Here is a 20,909-nt window from a genome sequence, read left to right on the forward strand (position 1 = left end):
TGTGCATTCTTCAATTTCTCACTGAAATAAGCCACAGGCTGGCTCTTTTGGCTGAGTACCGCCCCAATGCCGATCTTTGAGGCATCACAATGTAACTCAAAGGGTAAGTCAAAGTCCGGAAGGACTAGTAATGGAGCTGTAGTCAATTTTACCTTGATCAACTCAAAGGCGGTAGTTGCAGCGTCATTCCACACAAATTTTCCCGCCTTCATACACTCCGTAAAAGGTGCCAAGATGGTACTAAAATTTTGAATAAAACGCCGATAAAAAGATACTAACCCATGGAAGCTACGTACCTCATGAAGTGTTGTTGGGAGAGGCCAATCCCGAACTGCTGCGACCTTGGATTCATCCACCGCCAACCCCTCTTTGGACACCACGTAGCCAAGGAAAAGAACCGAATCGGCCATGAAAGAACACTTAGCCGGTGCCGCATAAAATTTTTCTCTGCGCAACACATCGAGGACCTCCCGTATATGTCGAATGTGTTCCTCCGCGGTGGAGCTATAGATGAGGATGTCATCAAAGTAGACGACTACAAACTTCCCGATGAAGGGGCGGAATGCTTGGTTCATCACCCTCATGAAGGTGCTAGGAGCATTGGACAACCCAAATGGCATCACCAACCATTCATAGAGCCCTTCGCGCGTTTTGAACGCAGTCTTTCATTCATCGCCAACCCGCACCCGAATTTGGTGGTACCCACTCTTCAAATCCAGCTTTGTGAAAACCCTTGCCCCACTCAGTTGATCCAATAAATCATCCAAACGAGGGATAGGAAATCGGTACCTCACGGTGATTTTATTGATGGCTCGGCTATCTACGCACATCCTCCATGTGCCATCCTTCTTAGGCGTGAGTAAGGCGGGGACTGCACATGGGTTTAAGCTCTCCCGAATATGCCCTTTGACGAGAAGTGCTTCCACTTGTCGCCTCAATTCTTCATGCTCCTTGGGACTCATGCTGTAATGTGGGCGATTGGGAAGACTAGAACCGGGCACCAAGTCGATTTGGTGTTGAATGTCAAGAAGGGGTGGAAGCTCCTTGGGTAACTCTACCGGGAACACATCGGAAAATTCGTCTAACAAACCCGTGACCGCAGTCGGAACTACCTCCGTAGAGCCACACTCCTTGCCATATAAGAGATACACACAATCCGAATCGAGCATCTCCTTAATGAACTCATGCTTAGCTAGCAATGTTTGACCCGCCCCTTTAGAAGGTTTGGAATCTTCTTTCGAGTTTGGAAGGAGAGTAAGTTTGATATTATCCACCAAAAAACTATAGGTATTCTTCCTCCCGTCATGATGAGCACTCCGATCATATTGCCATGGCCGTCCGAGTAATAAATGGCATGCATCCATGGCCACCACATCACACCATGTTTCATTTTTATACTTATTGCCAATTGAAAAATTCACAAGGCAACGTTTGGATACTATTACCTCGTTTCCTTTCTTAAGCCACTCCAAGCGGTACGGTGCCGGGTGTGGCTCGGTCCCAAGGCCCAATTTCCGAACCGCTTCCTCCGCTACTACGTTCTCACAACTGCCCCCATCAATGACAAGCTTGCACCCTTTGCCCCCAATTGTGCATGTTGTCTGAAACAAATTATGGCGTTGGCCATCGTCGCTCTCCGCCTTCCGGGGTGTAAAACACACCCTCCGAAGCATTAATAGAGGGCTGTCATCCCCGGTAACAAATTCTTCATCCACCCTACCATAGTCGTCGAACACCGCTTCATGCTCATCCTCCTCTCCTTGTTCTCCGAAGGTGTCTCTCGAGTCAATGAGTAGCCCCTTACCATATCTTTCTCCTTTGCGGCAATCCGCCATCCGGTAGCCCGGTTCTCCACACTTAAAACATTTAGGCCCATTGGATGTTGCAGCTCGAGTCGGTGGCCCCATGGTGGTTGGGGTACGGCCTTGGTTTGGGGTGGGAGTGGTGCTGCGTGCCGTGAAAGGCCCACTTGATCGGTTTGTGCTGCCCCCAGTCCCTCGACCAAATCCTCCAAAGGACCCTCTAGATGCCGTCCTTTCCAGCAATAGTGCTCTTTGATGGGCCTCGGACACGTTAGGGGGATCAAAGAGGTTTAGGGAATCCTGAATTTGTTGGCGCAAACCTCCAATGTATCGTGACACTAATTGGTCGTTTGTTTCGGCTAGATCCACGCGAGTGAGGTACTTGTAAAATTCTTCCATATATTCATCCACGGACTTCGAACCTTGGCTCAAATTTTGCAGCTTTTGATACATGGTTCGAGTGTAATTGTATGGTAAAAAGGCCGGTCGCATATGCTTCAACAATTTATCCCAACTGTTGATTTTCTTCTTGCCCTGCCGCTCCCTTGCTTGTTTCAATTGTTGCCACCATGCCGCTGCTCTTCCTCGAAATTTGGTTGCGACCAAAGAAACTCGTCGATCCTCGGGCACCCCTTTGAAATCAAGAATTTCTCCAACTGCTGCTATCCAGTCCAAAAATTCTTCTGGTTGAAGGCCCCTGTGGAATTCTAGAATATTGAGTTTGAAACCACTCTCCCATCGATTGGCATGGGCTTGTACATGGGGTTGATGGCCATGTACTCGGTGCCCTGTAAAAGGGTTCCCAGCTTCATTCTCCGTACCTTGTTCGTCTTCCCCATCCGAGCCAGGCGGTGGGGGTTGGTGGCGACGCTCACGGTGGAACTCCGGATTGGCCAACCGAGTATTGGCGGCTGCAAGTTGTGCCCTCAATTCTGCGATTGTGTCCTCCATAAGTTGCCATTGTGCTGCCGCTTGTTCTCCACGAACTGAGTCCTCACGTTCATACACATTCTCCAAATTTGCATAGCGGTTACCCCTTCCTCCTCTTGTGTTTGGTGCCATGGAAAGAAACTTGGGCTCTGATACCAACTGATGCAGCGAAGGATAGTAATGAACAAGAAAACAGCAAGTAGAAGGGATAAATATTTCTAAGATTGTGAGACTATCACAAGCACCAAAGAAACCTTCTCAAATCAATAGATGCTATCTATAAATTTAAGGGAAAAGTGATGAAGAAACTCAACTCTGAGTATTCTTATTGAGAAAACCAAATAATAATCATAAACTGAGTTTGCTAGAGGCTATAAGCATGTATTTATAGCCTCCAATACTCCTAATACTACTAAAATACGGAATAGGGACTTTCAAAACCCTAATCCCAACAAAATAAGGAAAGAAAGTCGTTTTACAGCGAAATAAATGCGGAAAAGTAACATAGGTGCCCCGAGTGCGCTCGATCACAGGTAAACTTGCGATCGATCGCACTTCCAGAGGCTAGGTGCACTCAATCATGCGATCGATCGCTGAAACAGGGGCCATCGGTCGCAGTTCCAGGAACTCCATTCTCCAACACAGGGGAACTGCGATCGATCGCAATCAGGGTGCGATCGATCGCACTTCCAGGGACTACTTCTTTTGCTGCGCGAGTCTGGGATCGTGTCACCATCTTCTGGGGCGTCTTCACACACTTATCCATTCCCGTCTTCTTCATGAAGTCCCATACACTTCGGTCTACATCACATGGCAAAGGATTTTAAGGCTAGTTCTTTATCATGGTTTATTGTATCTATTATCCTCTATTGTCTCAAAATCATAAACCGTGAGCATAAGGAGAATAACATCTATTTCATCATTTTGTATCTACTAAAGAGAAAAAGCAAAGAAAGTTTGCACTTTGATTTTCATCAGCTATCCTGTCCTGATATATCCTACGGAGCATGCCATTGTATTTGCTACTATCACTGTATGAAAGTGGCCATTAAGTTATGACTTTACCTTTTGGTCTTGTGACCTGACCTGGAGCTGGAGGAGGAAGAAGCGTTGGTGTTTGTGTCTGTGTCTGTGTCGGTGACGGTGACGGTGTGGGGACGGATTGTATCTGGTAAAACGGGTATGTTTCGTACCTAAGATTACAACTGGGATACAGAACTCTACCCCCTTGCTTTCCTTCACAACACATCGGTAGCTTTGTCATGGCTCCCCGAAGACACATATTGCAATCAGAGCTGGATATGTCAGGGGTGCACTGGACAAGGCTGTATAGCGTTTGGAATTCCGTAAAATTGACTTTGTTAGCAGCAAACTTTTTAGCACCGGGTAGAGCATTTGCAGCCTGAGGCACCAAGTCATTCAACGTGGCGTTCACTAGCTTACGGAAGCGGTCTTGCTCTGTTATATCCCTCACATTCCACAGAAATTTGCTGGGCTTTTCCTCCATGGTGGAAAAAATCGACCGGTTTGAGTAGCGCAGCATGCATTCATCGTACCATATGATGGCCACTTTTCCTACGTGGCAGTACTGCTGAGCAATCTCTGTGGTTGCAGTTGCCACACAGTCTCTACAGGCATTCGTGGTAAGGTCACCACGGCAGAGGAAGAGGCCGTAAATTGTGGTGGCGGGGCTTTGGCCGGCAGTGGCGTTGTAGAAACCACTATCAAGCGTGGCATTGGAGGAAAGGAAAGAAAGCAGGTGGTTGAGGTTAAGCTGGTAGGTGCTGTTGGGGGTGAAAGTGGATTCATTTGAGCAGAAATGGTAGCGGTAATTTGGGACTTGTGCACTGGTGAGGCTATGGAAGCTCAGCAAGGAAAGAATTACTAGGATCATGGAGACGTTGTAAGAAGGAATGCCCGTATTTGTTTTTGTCATCAATTATCTTGGAAGAGGTTTATTTTATAAACTTATCTAATTTGCTTATTTTTGCTTAGAAAATGTTTGCCAATGACCAGATCCATGGAATCTGGACTCGCGTTTTTACTGGGCAAATATTTTTACGCGGGTCAATGAAAGGAAGTCAAGCCACTTCATTATTACGCCGGTCGTGGGGTTCGATTGGTAATTGATTTTGTTTCGGTTTAATACGGTGATAAAAATTCATTAATATGAAGAAAAAAAAAAAAGTAAGAATGTATTTTTTGAAAAGATGAAAAAGTAGGAATATTTTGTATAAAAAAATAAAAAAATTTTATTTTATAATAATTTTTTATTTAAATAATAATAAAAAATGATTGATGTGAAGTAAAAAATAAGAGACCGTTGTAAAAATGAAAAAGTGAGATTGCCTTTGGGGACGGGGAAACGTGTGGACTTAGAAAAGGTACAGGAGAAGAAAAGATAATCAAGTCTTCATTATTCCTTCCGACCGTCACCCACAAAGGTTGACCAACACGTTGAATGACTTCATGAACGTGTAGTTTGGTCTAAGTATTCATTTCTTTATGACTTCACGAACGTGTAGTTCGGGTCTAAGTATTCATTTCTTTATGACTTCATGAACGTGTAGTTCGGGTCTAAGTATTCATTTCTTTATGACTTCACGAACGTGTAGTTCGGGTCTAAGTATTCATTTCTTTATGACTTCACGAACGTGTAGTTCGGGTCTAAGTATTCATTTCTTTATGACTTCATGAACGTGTAGTTCGGTCATATAAATGAGAAATTCGTCTCATTAATAAAAATATTAATAAAATATTATATATATTTTAAAAATAATTAAATAATTAAATAATAAAAATTAAAAATAAAATAATAAAAAATTAAAGAGTGGTTGGCAACCTCACCCTCATGGCCCTTGGGGGTTGCAGCCCTTGCCACCCCCAATGCTCCAAATAAAAAAAAATGGGAGTGGTTCGGCCACCTCAGACTGTTAGCCACTCCTTAATTTTTTATTATTTTGTTTTTAATTATTTTTAAAATATATATAATGTTTTATTTTCTTTTTTTAATAATGGGACAAATGTCCCATTTATGACTCCAAGATATCTCTAAAGAGATGTTGGCCATTAACTGTCCAGTTCATTGTGGACTAAAAATGATCCTGTTCCTGATCCAAAATGTTCTCCTAGGGCTCTTCAAGGAAAAACTACTCGAAGGATCCCCCCATCCATTACCATTGATCATCCCTCATTGGATTGCCTTAATGTTTGTTAAATATTTATAGAAGTGCATGCAACCCAAATTGCTATCCACACGAAATTGAGTTGTTTGTTAGTATTTTTATTTTTTATATTTAAAATAAAAATGAAAAATGTAATAATTTTCAAAATTAATATGTATATATATTTATTTGAAGGAATAACTTTAGTCAAAATGTGGTACAAAACTCATCTTTTACAACATTTAATAAAAATGTCACACATCAGCTAAATACACCAAACACAACAAGAATGAAAACACCAGATCAGCCTATGCCTCGAACCCCCATCACCACTAGATTTGGCCATGGCGTTCCGTCTCTGTCCACCACCGTCATCCACAGCAACAGTCGGCTTCTCAATCGTGTCGCCATGGCACATCGGCACTAGCTAGCTTCTTCGTCTCATCCACCGGCCATCACCATTAGCTGCCCCAAACCCCAATTACTATAGCCTGGGTTGGGTTGGTTGTTTAATGGTAGGTTGGACCTTGGGCGGTGTGGTGGTTTTCTCCTCCCAAACCTCCAATCGGCAATGGCTTCCAGCGGAATTCGGCAACGGCTTTGGGGAAGTGGTGGAGCCTTTTTGTTGATTTTTTTTTTCATAAGATCTAGTGCTTCCATGGTTATTGGATTTTGTGTTTTTAAATGATGTGTCAACTTTTTATTGGTAGCTGTAAAACCTTACTTTTACAACACAACCCATCATGTTAGTAGGGGCTCTCATATTTATTTTATGGTTTGTGAATATTTTAAATGAAAGGTATTAAAGAATAAGGCTAAAGCCGCCCGCTAATTGCCCTAACTGCTAACCGCCTAATCGCTTTAAAGGGCAGTTAAAAAAAATCGCTAACTACCTAGGTCGGTGCAGTTAACAGTTTTAGGATTTGGAAAAATTGCTAACTATATATATATATATATATATATGAAACGACGTCGTTTTGGTTTTTTTTTTTTTTTTTTTTCTTTTAAAAATTAGTATTAGTACGGTGCGAAACACTGGACGTATGTGCATGGCAGTGGGCTAATTTTATGGGCAAATTTAGTAACTGTTAAAATAGCAGTTTATTAGTGTTAGATTAGTTTATGATAGTTGTATTAATTAGCAATTTATTACAACTAATTTCGAAATTATTTGACTGTTAGTGAATAGACACATATAACTGATATTCTAACACTAATTAATAAAAAGATTGCAGTCCAGTTTTAAAAGACACATACAAGTGCATACATGATACAACACCCTAGCTTTGCTTTAAAGCAATGGCTTTATGTGTGTTGGGCACTTTGGCCTTATAAATGCTAAGTTTACTTTATCTTTTTTCTACATAGGATTCTTTCATTTAATGCACTTTAATACCTTCCATTTTAGAAGTCTCAAAATACAAAATAAATATATATATATACATAATAATAATTTTGAAAATTATTTATCAGTTAGTATGTGCTTAGACAATGTCAAAATTTTGTTTTTTTAGTAGCTGGCGTAACTCTAATCATATTAATTGTAAAATAGTTATTAAAGAGTTATAAGTATATCATTACTCAATAATTACTCGCATTTTGGAAAGAAAAATATTATTATAATAATAACATTTCAAGATAAATAAAGAAAAGGAAGAACAAATAGATGGAGTATAGTAGTGATTATGGTAATAGTCTGCCAGCCAACACAAAGAAAGAAAAAAATTGTCACATTCCATAAGAGTATTCACATTGAAGTCTACTTTTGTTGATTTAGCTAATCGCCTTTTAAACCAAATATCAAACTCTCTAAATATTTTTCTATTCTAACTAAATATTAATTTTTTTTTGTGAAACTAACTGACAAGTTACAAAATTTGCCTATTTTATATATATATATATATATATATATATATATATATATATATATATATATTTGTCTCTTTACATTTTGCCTTTCACTTTTGGAGAGAGAAAAAGAAAAATAATTAAAAAAATTAAATAACTTTAACTTTTTGCCTCTTTACATTTGATGAGAAATTATGACAAATGTTAAATTTAACATTGAGTAGAGAGTTTGTTAAATAACATTTTTTTTTTTGTGAGTTTTATTAAAATTTTAGAAAAAAAGCCACATGTAAAGAGTTCAATGTAAATGCTCTAACAAAATTAAGAGAAATATTAAAAATTTTGAGGTGATAACATGAACATAATCTTATACGAGCCAATAATTTCAGACTATTAAGAGACTTGGGCCATAAACAATTCATTGTTCAATGTTACAACTGGTTTGAACTTTGAGGCATCAGCCACTGTGACATGATGAATAATTTAGGCTATGCTACTTTTGATCTTATGATAATTTTGTATCATTCGATTACAGACATATTAGCGTTCAAAAGAATATGCAACTCACCAATTCTAGTGAAGCATTTCCTACTCAAACTAACGAGGGTATACATCAGTAATAGATGCTTCATCGACAGAGCAGGGCAGTGATTTGCTTCTAGATTGATCTGACTCTAGCTCTCTTAATTGCATGTTTTGCTCTCCTACACTGCTAAAGAAATATGCTGGTTCTTGAGGTGACGGCAGAGGAATTGAGTCATTGTTTAACATGAGAACTATGGATTCTATTGTTGGCCTATCAACTGGATCATCTTGTACACATAACAAGCCAATATTGAGACATTTGATGACTTCATCTCTCGAGTAAGAGTTCTCCAATGTTGGATCCAACAAATCCAAAGGCGTTCCATCCTTCCAAAGTTTCCAAGCCTGCATCAATTGATACAAATGTGATGATGTTTGTATCAACATAGGAAAACAAAATTAGAATATTTGGTTCATACTACTTACAAAGCTCAAAAGGTGTCTTGTAGTACCATTTGATTGATTGAAAGAACTGATCTTCTTTCCACTTGTAAGCTCAAGAATTAAGACACCAAAACTATATACATCTGACTTTACTGAGAACTGTCCATACATAGCATATTCTGGAGACATGTAACCACTGCAAACCAGTATCAGTATCATTGATACAGAAATGTCCGCTACAAGACATGCATGCTCACTTGTGTAACATAAACAATGCAATGCACATAATATGTATCTCCAACTTGTAAGTGAACTTCTACAGTATATTTGAATACCTTTGTTTACTATTTTTTTTTCTCCCTTGATAATAGTTAATTCGTTAATTAGGATTATAAAATGAATTCACAAATCTTGATTTTAGATGATTTTTTTTTTTTCTTTTTGGTTATAGAAATGGGCAAACCATTCAAGACTTACAATGTGCCGGCAATCCTACGAGTGTTTCCTCGAGTTTGATCAGTTCCAAAAATCTTTGCCATACCAAAGTCTGAAACTTTTGGATTCATATCCTCATCTAATAGAACATTACTGGCTTTAAGATCACGATGTATAATTCTAAGCCGAGAATCTTCGTGAAGATAAATAATCCCTCGAGCAACCCCTCTAATAATTTTGTAACGTGTTGGCCAATCCAGTTGTCTTTGTCTTTCAAGGTCTATATATTCACCAAAATTCAATATTCATGTTAGAATGATGAAATAAAGTCAATTATATATCAAATTAATTCAATTAATCATAAAAAAATAAATATTCATACGTAAAATACAATCTAATCTCTTCAACTCTTTTAAGTTCTACAAAACTCAATGAATTTGTTAGTAGTTAATCAATTGTTAATTGAGCCTTTCTTGAATGAAATCTTAGATCAAAGTTCATATGACATACAAGAAAATTAGACATATGCAGGCCTATAAGAGACAAACCATATAGAAAATAGTCGAGACTTTTGTTCTGCACAAATTCGTAGACAAGTATCTTTTCTTCTCTTTCCAAGCAAAATCCCAATAGCCTTACAAGATTCCTGTGTTGAAGTTTGGCAACCACTGCAACCTCATTTTTGAATTCTTCTGTTCCTTGTCCAGAACTTTTGGATAACCTCTTTACAGCTATTTCTTGTCCATTAGAAAGTATCCCCTAGAATGTACTTTAAAAAATTGTTAAAACAATTAACAACTTACAATTCCTATAATCTCAACAAATAGATATTCTATAGTACTTTTTTTTTTTTTAACAAAAAAAACATAGAAAAGAAGATACACTATACTTAAGTGAGTAAAAGCCCTAGTATATATATAATGAAAACTAATAGCCCATAAATAAGAAAAAAAAATAGAACTAATAATTTACCTTGTAAACTACACCAAATCCACCTTCACCTAGCTTGTTACCATCAGAGAAATTGTTGGTGGCGGCTTCAATTGTAGCAAGATCAAATTGCAGGGACTCTACAATAGTAATATCATTAGCAGCTGCACAACAAAATAGTAAAATGTAAGTAACCACAAGTGTGCTATTAGAAAATATAGGAATGCATAAAATGGCACGGGAATAGGGTGCAATTAGCCATCTGTGCAAGCAGTTAATGTGAGAGGGCAGATGGGCTTCATGCATGCTAACTAGGCAATTCGGACATTTAGCTAGCTACTAGGCAGGCTTAATTACCAGTCCTCTCACACGAGCTGCACAGTAATTAGTAATTACACCTCATCCATATCCCATAAAAATGATATCATTTATTATTTAACATCACCTTTCTGTATGGCATTGTACTTCTTTCTTGCTCTCCAACTAAGCAAGCAGTAGCCCATAACGAATAGCATCGCACAAACAGCAATCGATGCAATAATGGCAATAATTGCCCGCAATGAGATTTGACTCTTACGCTTCTCTTCCTTGCTTCGTGGTGCAGGATCGTCACCCCTCTTTCCTGCATAAACAATATTATTCCCTTTTCATTAATAAGCTGTGAGGTATTATTGTTTATAATTAAAAGTGTTCTTCTAAATTCTTGGGAAAAAAAGAGGTGTACTAATAACAATAGACTAGTAGGAGATATTGATTAATTAGTGGTGACAAAATCTTAAACTTACTGACCAGAGTAGTAGCCTATCTTCTTAAGTTGAGCTAAAAGTAGCCATAATAAAAAGACCAACCACACATCTTAGAGTCCAGCAATGTTTTCTTCATTGTTTTGTCAAATACTAATTATATCAAAATTGAATGAGCAAAATCGTTAAAATAAGTAGACGTTTGCTGCATCTTTTGCTCTTTACTAGTTATTGACTTCTCAATTAAAAGTTAAATTTAAGAAAAAAAATTTACTTTATCAAATTTAGAGAACCGATTTTAAATCAAGCATCAAACTTTCTATATACTCTTCTATTTTAATTAAATATTATATATTATTTTATTAGTTTTAAACCAATCAAGAAAGAGGAGGGTAATAACTTTAGCTTTTTGGCTCTTGGAATGTATTTATGACAATAGTTAAATATAAAATAGATAAGAGAGCTTGTTAAATGGAAACCGGGTCCTCTCTAGTCCATTTGGATTGGAGTATCTAGTTCATGGATAGGTTTCTTCTCACGTGTCCCATTAATAAAAAAAAAAATATTATTTACAATTTTTTTTAAAAAAAATTAATAAAAAAAAGGGGGTGGTTGGCCACCCCATCTTGTCCATAGGGGGTGGCCGACCACCCTCATTTTAGGTAAGGGTGGCTTGGCTAGCAAAGGGTGGCCAAATCACCCCTATGGCTTATGGGGGTAGTTTGGTCACCCTAAACATGCAAAAGGGGGTGACCGAACCACCCGAAAAGCCTTGAAGGTGACTCGGCCACCCTCGTTAGACCTGAGAGTGGCTTCGGCTACCCTAGACCGCGCGGTCTAGGTTTGACCACCCTCAAGGGCCAACTTATTATTATTATTATTATTATTATTCATTCCCCAAGGGCCAGCCATGACGCCACCCCACTTTTGCAAGATGGGGGTGGCCGAACCACCCCATGGCCTATGGGGTGGTTCGGCCACCCCTGGCTGGCCATTGAGCCGCCCCCTATGGCCAAGCTACCCCTTTTTTTTTTTATTAATTTGGTTTTTTATATATTTCTTTAAATCGTAAATAATATTTTATTATTTTTTTATTAGTGGGACATGTGCTTCATTTGTAACTTTAAAATCCTAACCATAAACTGAATACTCTCCGATCGATTTTGGTATAGATTGGAAGTTTTCAAGGTAGATGGGTGTTTTCCTTTGTCAGGACTTTCACATCTTGCTTAGTGGACTTTTGATAATTTTTTTTATTTTTTTATTTTTAAATATGAGGAAGAAAATGGGACCCACTTGGTATCATTTTCACGTCTGCTAAGTGATTGTGCCTAACTTTAAAAATTACTAATTAAACTCTATGTAATTTGTAATTGTGATAAATAATTCTATTAGCTTTCAATAGTAATAAAGTGGTATATTGTACAACAAATAATTCCATCCTATAAATTTCAGCCATTTTTCAATATGATAATTATAAAATTACAAATTTATCCACAATAATTTTTTTACAAAAAAGTTTGGACTTGGAATGATCGACTACTTCCGACGGTGCTGGAGGACCTCACAAGGAGGTAGGTGACCCAACTCTTCGAGAGAGCAGGTTTTTTTTTTTTTTTTTTTTTTTCCTCATATGAGACCTATTAATTCTGTTTGGACGTATAAGTTGTATATGATTTGGACAGCTAAATATTGATGAGTTTATCACAATCTCTTTAATTTCATACCTGGAACAAGAGGAGGAAATGGAGGCTCCGAAGCAGCTTTGGGGTTGTAAAATTTGTTCAATCCATATCTAAGAATACAACTTGGTTGCAGAACCCATCCGCCTTGTTTTCCATCACAGCAAGTAGGAAGTTGCATTCTGGCGCCTCGGAGACATTTATTGCAATCGGAAACAGTCAGGTCTGGCGTGCACTGCACGAGGCTGTACAGCGTCAGTGACCCCATCAGTGAACTGTTGAATTCCTCTTCCTCCGTCGCAAACTTCTTTACCGTCGAAGAATTGGACGCAAGGGTCGCCAACGAATCCATTGTCCTGCCCAACAACTCGTTGAACCGGACTCTCTCTGCCTCTGGCATAGTCAGCGAGCCCCCCTGGTATATGCCGGACCCTTCGTTAAGTTTGGCGAAGATCGGATCGTTGGAGTAACGTACCATGCACTCTTCGTACCATATTATAGCCCCTATCCGTAAGATGCAGTGTTGTAATATCTCATTGGCTCCGAAAGCAACGCAGTCTTGACGTCGCCACGGCACAAAAAGAGGCCGGAGACCACTCCGGCGGAGGCGTTGGAGAACCCAGTGTCGAGGGTGGCGTTAGTGATAAGAGAAGAGAGGACGAGGTTGAGATAGGATTGGTAGAAGCTGCCGGCGGTGAAGTTTGTCGCTGAGCAACGGTGAGTGTTGTAAGTGGGTGCTGCTTCATTGCCACTGCTAAGGCTAAGCAACGAAATCACCAAGAGAGACGAAAGGAACATAAGAAATTTGAAAGAAGGCATATTTGGGCAGTTAATCACCCTCTCTAATCTCTTCCAATATATTTCATGTTTGTTTGTTTCATCAATGAGATATATAGATATATGATGCAATTGGGGCCTTTTGACTATGACCAACAAAAGCAGCTTTTATTATTTGTATTTTTATTAGTTTTACACGAGTACTAGGAACATTTTACGGTAAACCTTTAGCACGTACATAAGTCATGACATTGTAAACTTCTAAAACATGAAAACCTAACATTGACACCTTTTAGAATTTAAAGGTACAAATACAAAAGTGTCTGAATCTCAGGGAGTAATAAGTGAAGTTAGATTCCTAAATTACTATCAATTTAATACATGGAGTTCTAATTTGAACAATCTGTCTCTTAGATTTATAAAGTATGACAAATTAAATTAAGTATTATATTATAGCTAATCAATTAAATGGCTGCATCTACATGAGTTCTACTATATTAGCATAATGTTTAAATTAAAATAATTCGGATGGATGGAAATTTAGTAATATTTTCGAATGGGTAGGAGTAATAATTCAATTAGAAATTAATATTTAATATGACAGAATTCAAGCCATGCATTATTTATCCTATGCTCATGAAAAAGGGATTGAGTTGGACGGTATAGAACTGGCTGTACGTACCCTACGAAATTTAACATCAACGACTCACTTGTTTCCAACCATTAATACAACAAACAATAAACCAGTTAAACCGTTGTAACGTGTTGGCAAAGATTTTCCAATTTTTTAAAAAATGTGAAGAGATCCAAACTCGATCGGTCATGCTCATTTTTCTTTATCGTGTGTTTTGGTTGCTAAAGCATATGGAAAAAATAGATGAAATTAATGTGTGCAACTACTTGGAAGCTTGAAAATGGCTTTGGTTTCACATTTAATAGAATTGATGCCAACTGTTTTGATCAAGGTCTTCCTTTTGCATTTACTACGTATGGACTATCAATCATTAGTTAGTGTTGTAGTATATTGTAGGATATGATTTGATATTATAATTGATTATAATTAAATCAAATAAAATTTGAATACATTCAATTATGATTTGATTTCATCTCTCATACCATTTTGTATTCTCTCCACCTCCTTATAAATATTTGGTATAAAAAAGTTATCGAATGAAAGTAAATGTAGAAGCACAAAAGGGTAATACGTGGAAGTACATTTTTCAACAAAAAAAATAAAAATAAAAATGGCGTCAAGTACACTTCAAATTTGTGACCCCAAAGTATGGTCCATTCGTATGGACTGGGGGGAGTGGCCTCATTGGAGCCTTGTGTTATGTCATGGGACAAGTTTTCCAATTTGAACGAGTCCATTAATTGTAATTGGAATTCGATCCAAAATTCCAAGCCAAACTCCAGTACGAATATATTCAATAGGTAGAAAAGAAGTGAGAACAATGAAGTACAATGAACAATGAGGCAAATATCAGAAGTACAATGTGCGGTGACTTGAATCAATAAAGTCTTACCGTGTGGTGCTCGGCAGTCTTGATTGTTTTTCCAAACTTGGTTTTTTTGTTGTTAGCGTCCGACTTGGGTTTGGAGTCTTGCACAAACGGACAAAGTTATACTTCGTCAAGGATTTCTTTCTTAGAAGCAGTTTTTTTTTTTTTTTTTTAATCTTTACAAAATGCAAGTTTCCTATCAATCCTTATATTTTTTTCACAAAATCTCAACACAGTTTTTCTAATGAAAGGCAAAAAGAGAAGAGAAAAGAAAAGAAATAAGACAAAAATATTTTGGGTAAAAAATAAAAAAAAAAGATAGTGAAGCTAAAAGTTCTACCTAATGTTCAGGGGAAACAACAAAAACAAGAAGAAGTTATAAGAAAACTGTTGTAAATGCTCTTATACTATTTTAATTGTCCTGAAAAATGTTACTCAACATTTTCAATTGTTGTGAATGCTATTGTACTATTGTTGCCATAATGTTTGAACCATTTTGGCATATTGTCGTTAACCAGTCAGTGCCATCGGTTGCTACCCACCAACTCTAGGGAGTTTCCAGGTCACCCTCTCTGCCTATGCCATCGACCGATACTGTCTCCATGAAAAAAATTAAAAAAAACAAATCACAATTTTTTTTTTTTTCTTTAAGTTTGAGTGGATGGTAGAATATATTTTTATATTCAAATTTAATTTGATTGGATCTCTTATCTTTAAGGTAATCATACTATTTTTATATTTATATTATTCTCATCTATGTAGTTTTCTTATAAGTATGATTGTTTTCTATTATCAATCATATTAAATCAATAAAAAAAAAAAATTAAAAAAGAAAAAAAAAAAAAAAAAAAAGCTTAAAACAAAATTGTCTCTCTTTTTATTATGTTTTCCTTCACTTGGCGTCTAAGTGATTCAGAAGATATGATAGTATATTTACCCCACTGAGAAAAGTCAAGCAACGAGGAAATTCGTAACGTTTCAGACAAAGTTGGGAAAATACCTCGACAGTGGAACTGTGGAATTACGAAAAATTCCTGAAAATTTTGGAAAAGACGCCTACTTTTACACTTTTCAGTCCAAATATATATATATAATACGTCACACCTCAAATGTGTGCCCACTGCCCCGAAAGTGTCGGCCCACGCAGATGGGCTTCACCAGGCCGCCCCAATTTTCCAGATTTGCTATCTCGGAAGAGCTTGATGGCTTAGGCAGAGTGCCATGAATGTGTGATAATTTTCGCCAATAAAGATCCATGACTATCTCCATGGTGGAGATAGAGATAGAGAGGATGAGATAAATCATCAGTTGACATTGCAGAGGAATTAGAAGAAGAAGAAGAAGATGCCATGATTTGTGGATTCCATGATCATGAAAAAAAAATGCTCTGATAGCTGCAATTGCAGACATGAAAACAGAGAATAAGAAAATTATGGAAGAAGGAGAATATATAGAGAGAGTAGAAAGAGAATGTGAGGAATCTGAATGAATATATTATTATGGTACAATATTTGTATTTGTTCAAAGAAAAAAGAATCAAATATCAACTAGTTGAGAAATTTGGAAAACTGAATTACCTAAAATTAACCAACTCATCTTATCCACTTAACTAACCAACTTAACTATAACTAAACCAGCCCATTCCCTGCACCCATTTGGATTAGGACACATATCCCTTGTAACATGTTAGGAGACATATGTCACAATTTCAATGAGAAGTTGGAACTCAACTCAAGCCAATCTCTTAAATGCTAAACTCCTTGTTAGCTTTGAGAAGTACATATTTCTCCTCGTGAATCTTATGAGCGGTTACAACTATTTACCTCTTATCTAACTATACATCTTCTAATGTATCCTCTTTAATGTATTGTGAAATTATTATCTTCAACTATACAACTACAACGTACGAATTGTTTCTTCATTGTCTTTATTGAGAAGCTTGTCATTACTTCAGTGAGTAGGATCTTTATGATTAGATAATGTCTCAACATGCCCCCTCAAATTCAATGGTAAGGGACAAACGTTGAGTTTAAAGCGAAGAATGATGAATCGAGTTGAAACACATAACGCAACTTGAAAATCAACTTTTATTATTATTATTATTATTTACAAGTATTGATCTAAGGGCTAATTTTCACTGCCACATCATCAAGTTAGTAGGCAGTCGTGCAACAATCTTTTGTATAGCCTCACTCATTCTATAATGAACTGAACATAACTTATTCAAGCCTAAGAAAAAGGAGCAAGGGAGTGTTGAAGAAAAAGAGGTGCAATTGATGGGATTGTAGGTTGATGAGTATCCAATAAGAGATACTTGAATTGGGCAACACATTGTTCAAGTATACAATCTATCGAGGGTATGTAATTGATGCTTCAGACAATGGCTCTGACTTGCTTGTAGATTGATCTGCCTCCAATTCATTTGTTGGCGCATTTGACTCTGTTCTACTATGAAGGAAAAACCCTGGCCGCTGAGGTGATGGTAGAGTAACAGAGTAACTGCTTAGCATGACAACTATTGACGCCATTGTTGGTCTTTCTGCTGGATTTTCCTGAACACAAAGTAACCCAATATGGATGCATCTATCAACTTCATTTCTTGAATAAGAACCTCTCAAACTCGGGTCCAGCAACTCCAAGGATGTTCCATGCCTCCATTGTCTCCAAACCTGCATCAATTGCTCAAATATTCTTATAGCCTCTCACTCATTGGTGATGATGTAGGCATTAGAAAAGAAACAAAAGCTTGCAATGTTTCTTTTATACTCACATGGCTCAAGAGGTTGTCAACAGTGTTGGAAGTACAAAAGGAATCATTTTTCTTGCCACTTAAAATCTCTAGTAGTAAGACACCGAAACTATACACATCAGACTTCACAGAAAATTGTCCGTGTATTACGTATTCTGGAGACATGTAACCACTGCAAAACAATATCATCGGCTCAATAATGTTACTAAAAAGAATATGAAACCTTAAGAATATATGTAATACTTGTAATGATCAAGAACAACTTTTATTTTCTAAATATTGGTAACTAACTTACTATGTCCCAACAATTCTATTGGTGTTTCCTCGAGTTTGATCAACTCCAAAAATTTTGGCCATGCCAAAATCAGAAATTTTTGGATTCATGTTCTCGTCTAATAGAACGTTGCCAGCTTTAAGATCACGATGTATAATTCTAAGCCGAGAATCTTCATGAAGATAAAGAATTCCTCGAGCAATTCCTCCAATAATATTGTATCGTCTTGACCAATCCAAGTGTCTTTGCTTCTCTGGATCTGCACACAAAATTCAATATTCAAATATACGAACCAGAGTAAGATTCATATTTAACTAATGCGTTCATTTCAAATGCACATGCATATATTCTATCCCTTGCAACTTCATAACTCCACAAGACTCAATATGTTAAGCAAAAATGAGCCCTTCTTTAATGAATTTGATCCTTGGAGTTATGATAAGACTTAACAAAAAACACAAACAAACAAGGAAATTGGAGATATGACTAAAAGGGACAGACCAAATAGAAAACAGTCAAGGCTTTTGTTGGGGACAAATTCGTAGACTTAACAAAACACACAAACAAACAAGGAAATTGGAGATATGACTAAAAGGGACAGACCAAATAGAAAACAATCAAGGCTTTTGTTGGGGACAAATTCGTAGACAAGTATCTTTTCCTCTCCTTCTAAGCAAAATCCCAAGAGTCTCACAAGATTTCGGTGTTGAAGCTTTGCTATCAAGACAACCTCATTCTTAAATTCTTCAGCACCTTGTCCTGAGCTTCTTGAGAGTCTCTTCACAGCTATTTCTTGACTATTGGGAAGTGTACCCTAAGAATTACTTTCACCCAAGCGGTTAGTACAATTTTATAAAATTATTGAATTCCCAACATAAGAACTTTTCTTAATCTTGAATTCTTCGGATTTCACATGCAGTAAATGAATTTTTTATGTTGAATTGAATACTCTGTCCTTGCACACACACACAAAAGAAAAAGAAAAAGAAAAGAATAATAACAATCAAAGAATAAGAAGAGTACTAATTCCATACCTTGTAGACCTCACCAAATCCACCTCTACCCACCTTGTTATCATCTGAGAACTGGTTTGTAGCAGCTTTGATTGTACCCAAATCAAATTGCAAGGACTCTATACTTGTAATTTCATTGCCTGCTATGCACACATATATTATTGGAAAATTTGGTGGGTGTGGAAGCACATAACACTAAAACATCAAAAACTATGGATTACAAACTTTTTACCATTTTCATCCACTAGAGTATTGAACTTCTTTCTTACTCTCCTCCTTAGTAAGTAGTAGCTTATAGCAAATAGAACCAGAGAGACAGCAATTAAAGCAACGATGGCTACAATTCTTAGCAATGGGATTAGGCTTTTTCCTGCATAAACAACGATGGCTTTTCCCTTAATAACATATAATCACATGCTTCATAGGAAAGTCACACTGCATGCACCAACCAAGTTGATGTAATTTTCCCTTATTGAAATCATCAAACCAAGTTGATCTAATTTTGCTTTTCCCTTTCCCTTTTCGTAATTGGGGGATAATTCACTCCAATCCTATAATCTTAACTATAATTTCCATATAAATTGACATAACAAGTCATAATTGGTACGATGGTTAAGACTATACGGTTGACAATTAAACCATTAACTAATAAAATTGACATGTCAAATTTTTTACTTAATTATTTAACCAATTATCTTCCAAATTAATCCGTACAAAATTCACTAATAAGGGTATGTAACATTTCTCATAGCAAAGTTTTCACTTTACCTTTTGGTCTCGTGCGTTGACCTGGAGCTGGAGGAGGAAGAAGCACTGGTGTCGGAGCCAGTTCGAGGGTGGATTGTATCTGGTAAAACGGGTACATTTCGTACCTGAGAATACAACTTGGATCCATATATGTGCCACCTAGCTGTCCACCACAACACGCCGCCAGCTTTGCTACGAGCCCCTGAAGACAACTATTGCAGCCAGATAGGGAAAGGTCAGGGATGCATTGGACAAGGCTGTATATCGTTTGCGATTCATTGAAAATGGCTTCTTTCGCTGCAAATTTTTTAGCGCCATAGGAAGCATTTGCGGCCCGAGCCACCAGCTCATTCATTGTGGTTGCCACCAGCTGCCGGAAGCGATCTGGGTCTGTTGCATTGTGCCCGTTCCCCAGATAAAATCTATGTTCTTCGTCGGTGGTGGAGAAGAATGAGGGCCCATATGAGTAGCGTAATATGCAATTATCGTACCATATCACGGCCGCGCTTTCTGAGGGGCAGTACTGCTGAACAACCTCTTTGGTTGCGGTTGCCACGCAGTTTCGGCAGTGATCGGCGGTGACGTCACCGCGGCAGAGGAAGAGGCCGTAAATTGAGGTATCGGGGTCTTGGCCGGCGGTGGTGTTGTAGAAGCCACTTTCGCGAGTGGCATTGGAGGAAAGGGAAGAGAGGAGGTGGTTGAGGTTATTCCGGTAGGTGCTGTTGGCGATGGAAGTGGTTTGGTTGAAACACTTATGGGCTAATTGCCGGTCTGCTTCACTGGTGAAGCTAAGCAAGCAGAGCAAGAAAAGGACCGGAGGGACGAAGCAGACATTGAAAGAAGGCATGGCCATTCTCTTATGATCAAATAATTCGGATGGATAGAAATTTGCTAATTTCGAGTGGGAATAATAATTTAATTATAAATTAATATTTAATGTGACATAATTCGGACGGTACGGAATTGCCTGGACCACAAAGAGTCAACCAATTGAACCGTGTTGACAAAGATTTTCCAATATTCCCATTAATGTGAAGAGACCCAAACTCAGTCAATGCTCATTTTTTTCTTTTTCACAAGTGCTTTGGTTGCTAAAGCATATGGAAAAGTAGATGGAATTAATGAGTGCAACTTTGACGCTTGAAAATGGCTTTGGCTTCACATTTGAATACCATTTAATCGAATTGAAGGCAGTTTTGTATACCTTTTGCCGTGATCTTGGGATTTTTGAATGGGAATTAGCTGCACTTTGTTGAAGGAATTGTAACACACCCAAGGAGAGAGGGCTTCAACGTGGCCCACTTGTCCGAAAAGACGTGACTGTCTGAGGTGCTCTGTCACCTC

General features: G+C 37.7%; 2 protein-coding genes across 3 annotated transcripts; both read right to left on the minus strand.

Moving 5' to 3' along the window:
- Positions 1-8,341: 8,341 nt before the first annotated feature.
- LOC132171932 (cysteine-rich receptor-like protein kinase 10) lies at positions 8,342-13,331 on the minus strand. Its single transcript, XM_088511352.1, is given in 9 exon segments — positions 8,342-8,674; positions 8,756-8,909; positions 9,191-9,428; positions 9,697-9,907; positions 10,121-10,242; positions 10,524-10,669; positions 12,348-12,384; positions 12,549-13,067; positions 13,070-13,331. Coding segments are annotated over 9 exon segments (2,013 nt in total). The 5' UTR covers positions 13,323-13,331.
- A 3,596-nt stretch (positions 13,332-16,927) lies between these two features.
- LOC132170059 (cysteine-rich receptor-like protein kinase 25) lies at positions 16,928-20,466 on the minus strand. Of its 2 annotated transcripts, XM_059580972.2 has the most exons (7): positions 19,587-20,466; positions 19,051-19,188; positions 18,840-18,958; positions 18,409-18,619; positions 17,827-18,064; positions 17,553-17,703; positions 16,928-17,451 (listed from the first exon to the last, which is right to left on the minus strand). In XM_059580972.2, the coding sequence occupies exons 1-7, from the start codon at positions 20,416-20,418 to the stop codon at positions 17,131-17,133; spliced, it is 2,010 nt and encodes a 669-aa protein (XP_059436955.1). In that variant the 5' UTR covers positions 20,419-20,466; the 3' UTR covers positions 16,928-17,130. The 2 variants fall into 2 exon arrangements, with proteins under 2 accessions (XP_059436955.1, XP_088372225.1); XM_088516099.1 differs by lacking the exon at positions 19,051-19,188.
- Positions 20,467-20,909: the final 443 nt, after the last annotated feature.

The sequence above is a fragment of the Corylus avellana genome, chromosome 1, assembly GCF_965113065.1.
Source record: "Corylus avellana chromosome 1, dhCorAvel1.hap1.2, whole genome shotgun sequence".
Taxonomy (NCBI): Eukaryota; Viridiplantae; Streptophyta; class Magnoliopsida; order Fagales; family Betulaceae; genus Corylus; species Corylus avellana.